Genomic DNA, 5,755 nt, shown 5'->3' on the forward strand with positions numbered 1-5,755 from the left:
TTTAAAAGTTCGACACAAAAAGAAAAACACGTATTCAGTTTTTGACCTTCAATTATTTAAATAGACTTGAAAATTTAAAATATTTCAAAGACGATAATTCATATATGTCTGCAACCGATATCGTAATATAAGAAGGGTAACAGAAATGATAAACACCCTAACTAGGCACACCCTACAGGAGAAAATGCTACGCGCAATATTAAAACTGAAAGAAACTAATCAACTATAATTGAACTATAGCATTTCAATCGGCTATTCCTAACCTATCGAACAGTCAAAACAGCGCAACCTCCAAGTTTATATATAGACAATTTTCTGCTCCATCGATGCATGTTAATTCTTTCATTTCAAAATTTGCTGCGTACGCTTAATCAATTGGATGCATTACCCACACAAAAAAGTAAATACCTCTATGCTAAAACATTTAAAGAGCATCTCATCTCAAATGTTCCACACACCTTCACGTAACTCACAAATTCCCCGAGTAAGTACATAGTTTTAATCCAAGGTCTTATTTTCGAGCACTTTGTAATATATAAGTCTATTTTGCAGTTGTTGCAATAAATACGTGCAATTTGCAATTTAATACATTGAGGAGTTCATGAAACCTAAAGATGAAGAATGATAGAGTAAAAATTATTTAATAAAAAAACGTGAATATATATATTTTGTATATAAAGTATTGATTTTTATTGACATAATTATAATCTGCCTTGCTCGTGTCAATTGTTAACAAAAATATATCTACATTTTTTTAATTGATTTACTTCAAGAAACCTTATTTCAACTGTCTGGTGATTTAACGAGAAAAGTTTCCAAGCATCCTTTTATCTCCTTCGCAAAAAATCAAAGAATCGTTTCACTTCGCTCGATTGAGACATATAAGTTATCAATACTCTTAATTTGTCTCTATCAATATGAGATATTCTACGTTTGATTTTCTCCTTAAATGTCTCTGTCGCTTTAAGTGCTTCTTCAGGTGTCTTTCCAGTCAGGTCTGGTGCTGTCATACTTAATATTTCCTTCTGTTGGGCGGAATTTAAAGAATATATGATGGTGTCTTCTAAATCCCCCGATTTCCAAAGAAATAATCCTTTGTTGTATAATTCTTTAGACAATTTCTGGAATCCATTTTGATCTTGTAAAAATTCTTCAATCGTGTTATCTTTAAATTGTGAGTAGTTTCCTTTAGGATCTATTTTTGTGTCAATTTTCGCTATCTTTTTTTTGGTTTTGTCTAATGTAATGTATTTGTCACGATCAAAAATCCATTTTGCCGGCAAACTGGTCTGTTCACAAAACTTTTCAACTTCAGAATCGAATGTTTTAGAACCAAGAACTACCAGTTGATGACTGTGAATGTCACGTCTAATATTGTCATCGTCATCTGAATATTTAAAGTGATGTTCAAAGAGGCCTTCGATTATAATTTTATCTGTTTTTCCTTCCAAACAAAGTACTTTGGCAGCAAAAATTAATTTCTTTAGATTATCAACATCTGTTATGTGCCTGTTTATGTCGTCGATTGCCCGGATATCACAGGAAACTTTAGATGACATTTGTTCAACTTTTCGGAAGAATACATGAGTTTTTTCTGCAGTAATGCTGTTGATCAGGAAAGGATTGTGAGATACTACAATCACCATTTTGTTCTTATGTAAACTCTCTCTTTGAAAGATATCTCGCATCCTTTCTACCATCTGCGGATGCATGCATCGGTCGGGTTCTTCAAGACAAATTGTGTGGAAAACTTTATGTGCCATCAGTAATGAGAACTGTTTAGCTTCGAAAACACCTTCTGGTGTCTTCAGAAGTGGAAATTCAGCTGTATTCGTTTCTTTTACTAACATTAGTCCTGGCTTTTGTGGATCCGTAAAAAATTCATATTCAAATGGATCAGTGAGAAATTTAAATATACGTTCCGCTTCCGGTTGATCAACGTCATCTGATGTTCTGAGTTCATTTATAATTTCGGCTCTTTCACACGCTTCTTGATAGTTCTTTTCTTTTTTATCAATTTTTGTACTTCTTGTCCATTGTAATGTACCAATTGCTCGCATAGGCATTGTCGCAACGTATGTTGATTCTAATTTTTTAATGAATTGCATATCTTCTAACTTCATTTTGAAATCATCGATATTCGATGTCCAATTCGCTTGCAGTTCCTCGTCAGTTATAAGCGACATTTTGTCAACCAAGTCAAGAGCAAGTTCAAGATGATCATCCTTCTGTGTGTTAAGTTGTGAATTCGTCTGGTCTCTTTGTGGTGTAATGGACACAAGTTTGTTCATCGTTCTACTTAATTGTTCTTCTCCGATCGATTGATCAGCATTCACTACCTTTTGTCTTTTTACTGTAAATTCGCCATTTTCATCGATGATGTAATCAACGACCTGAACCAGTGTGGATGTAGACAGCATGCTATTTCTTAGCCAGACAATTTTTAAGAAGGTCTTATTTGTTCTCTTAACAACGCCTGACCATATGGTAGATATGTTTTTAAAGATTTCTAAATTGGTACAACGAGGGATTTCGAACTTACAAAATGCGTATGCATTTTTAGTTTCGTCATATGAGGATGACATTGTAGAGTTGATATCAGTTGACATGCATCTTCGGAGTATTTCTAATGTACTAGACTTTCCAGAAGAATTGGCACCAATGAAAAAGTGTGGACCATCTTTGAATGATAAGCTTTGAAAATCTTTAAACTGGATAAAATTACTGAATACCATTTGCCGTAACATCTACAAAAAACAGGGATTTATTAACATTTATAAATATATAACCTACCGTCTTCAACTGCATTCATTTTGATATCATCGGTCATATACAAACAAACCATAATTTATCAATTTTAAGATAAGACGTGGCACGGTACTTGTCTATCCCAAATTCATGTATTTGGTTTTGGTGTTATACTTGTTATTCTCGTGGGATTTTGTCTGATGCTTGGTCCGTTTCTGTGTGTGTTACATTTCAGTGTTGTGTCGTTGTTCTCCTCTTATATTTACTGCGTTTCACTTGGTTTTAATTTGTTACCCCGATTTTGTTTTTTTGTCCATGGATTTATGAGTTTTGAACAGCGGTATACTACTGTTGCCTTTATTTATCAAGAGCCTGTGCACGTGTCGCTCACCTGCATCTTCTACCAAATCGATTCGTTGATAATCGTAAACGGACAACACCTCTATAAGAGTAACCTACTAACATCTACTGTTGATCATTCTTTTATTTAAAGTTTTATATCTAACTATACAAATCCTTGGTTTAATTAAGAAATTATTCATGGGATCTTGAATATATCGTGATTTTACCACGGGTTGGCCTTTTATGACGAATATTTTACCCTGAACGATAGCGTTGTTTACGTTTTCTTGTTGTGATGATTTACGGTTCACAAACTTGTATTTCTCGTAAAATGCTTAAATTATTACGTCATCATTCTATGAAGTCGGTTACTTAATTCATAAAAAAGACTTATGACGTGGAAGTACGATCGGAACAGCCAATTCAAAATATTCGTATTTTACCACGGGTGTGTACTCAAAGCGTTTGAAGTACGTCAAGTTAGAATTTAGATGTTTAGTTAAAACATACTTATTTATAGTAGATTGGGAAACAAGCTGTTCCTCTTAGTTCAGTATTTTTGTGATTTTACTTTTTACAACTTATATTTATACCTTTGCACTTTGCAGGTGCATGTGTTGCCTTGTAACGGCATTGGCCTGTTATTTTCGACAGGGGTGTCCTTTATGTGCAAGAGATATGGCTCTGTCTTTTAACACTGGTCAGATACTTATCGTCCCCTACCGACGGACTATCATCGTATACTCAAGACCATACTCGCAAATAGTGTCAAGGGACAGCCGAAAATTCAGTCCATGAAATTTTCATCCCGGAACAGGAATCAAACAAGGAACCTTCGTGTTAGTATTCCGGTGCACTTACCACAACACCACGGGTCTCATTAACGGATGCTTATTACATTTGAAACTTGCAAACAGAAAATAAATGTTTATATTAAAATTATATTGAAATATACCCAATCATTTGCCAAATAAAAACAAAAAGGACTTTCTGTAAACGGACAGGACAGGACAACCAATTGTGTCCTCTAATGTACAGATCTTACATATATACTGACACTGAAGAGAGACTATTTTCCTTTTTTTTTCTCATTTTTACTAGTTTTCCCACCTTTACATAGCTAAGCACATTTTTGCAAAACAATTATATATTTTTGAGTTTGAAAGTTCAAGTTAAAGTAGTTTCGTTTGATTGTTCCAGCCTGTGATTTTGCCATTTGAATACGGAATAAGGTAATCCTAGGAGTTCCGAAGTTTTTTATTTACTTTTTTCCTAATTGCTGTTAAGACTAGTTGGACTATAAAAAGCCTTGAAACGAGCAAGTCTAACAATATTTAATCTGATAATTTTTGATTAAACAAAGATATTTTGCCGGAAAAGCGATCATAACTGACATCAAAAGTAAAATAAACACTTTCTCTTCTAATCTAAATCATCTATTGGTGTATGCGTTTATAATACTTTAGATTTAAGCAAGGATAATAAACAATTTTGTCTGGACAGCTTTCTTTTTTTTACACAAGGATGATCCGACACATTAAGAAAATACTCCCAATTTCATTTCAATTCCATTTTATGTCTTATTTAAATCGCTATGACAGAGACACAATGTACAGCCCGTATAAATATGTGTTTGATTAATCTTAGTGTATATTAAGTACATTTAAATTAAATATGTCCTCTGTTTTAAAATTTTAAAATATGTTGTTTTGATTTTAATCAAATCTACAGTTGCAGCAAACGCAGCACATTTTGTATGTTTGATTTTGAAAGTAATGTCCTTTTTGTAAGACCGCTTAGGTATTTTAAGTTTCAAATATTGCATAAAGACAATATAAACATATCATAAGTAAAATGCATACCTTGCTCCTGTAGAATGTTCTATACGGCGGATAGTAGAAGTGCAGATGAACATGTAGTGAAAAGACAGATGTTTACATATACGTCCTTGTCTCTGATAATGCAAGTTTAAAGTACGATGTACATATGTGATGCAATATAGATTACCTATATATGCAATTGATAACATGTGTTTAAGTTTTGACTCAAGATAAAAAGTGTTCACGTTTTCAACTAGCAAACAGACAAAAACAAGTCTGGAAAACAAGTTATTAATTTAATTAATATAACCCCCTTTCCACTTTGCGAGTTCGAGTGTTGCCTTATAGAAGCATTAGCCTGCTCTTTTGCGACATCTTTAAACGTGTCTTTATGAGCTAGAAATATTTCTCTCTCATAACAAGGGCCAGCTACCTACCGTCTCATTCCAACGAACTGTCCATGTTCCTAAAAACCATCCTCGCAAATAGTGTCGAAATTTTTTAATTCGACTTAATACCAAAATTTGAGAAAATAGACAAGTTTGAAACATAAATGCAGAGGTGTGACATTAACAGAAATTACGTTAAAAGATGAAATTATTTTAGAATACAATGACACACATAAGAAAAAATATTTAGCTTACAGCTCGGTTTAAAATTAATATTCAATGAGGAACTAATAGTAAAAATGAAAACTATGCGACTGAATTACAAAAAAAACCCAGAATTAATCAACCATTATTCCACATAAAAATGCCTGTATCAAGAGTGTGACAATAGTTTATAAAGAAAACATATACATTGACAATATATATAACAACATGCTGAATCTTATGTAGACGAAA

General features: G+C 33.0%; 1 protein-coding gene across 1 annotated transcript; it reads right to left on the minus strand.

The window, feature by feature from the left end:
- Window positions 1–718: 718 nt before the first annotated feature.
- Window positions 719–2,747, minus strand: LOC134683586 (uncharacterized). The gene has a single exon (XM_063542892.1). The coding sequence runs from the start codon at window positions 2,745–2,747 to the stop codon at window positions 828–830; it is 1,920 nt and encodes a 639-aa protein (XP_063398962.1). The 3' UTR covers window positions 719–827.
- Window positions 2,748–5,755: the final 3,008 nt, after the last annotated feature.

Source organism: Mytilus trossulus, chromosome 9 (genome assembly GCF_036588685.1).
Source record: "Mytilus trossulus isolate FHL-02 chromosome 9, PNRI_Mtr1.1.1.hap1, whole genome shotgun sequence".
Taxonomy (NCBI): domain Eukaryota; kingdom Metazoa; phylum Mollusca; class Bivalvia; order Mytilida; family Mytilidae; genus Mytilus; species Mytilus trossulus.

Coding starts and splice junctions, on each gene's coding strand:
- LOC134683586 (XM_063542892.1), bottom strand. CDS start 2,747: ATGTTACGGCAAATGGTATTCAGTAATTTTATCCAGTTTAAAGATTTT.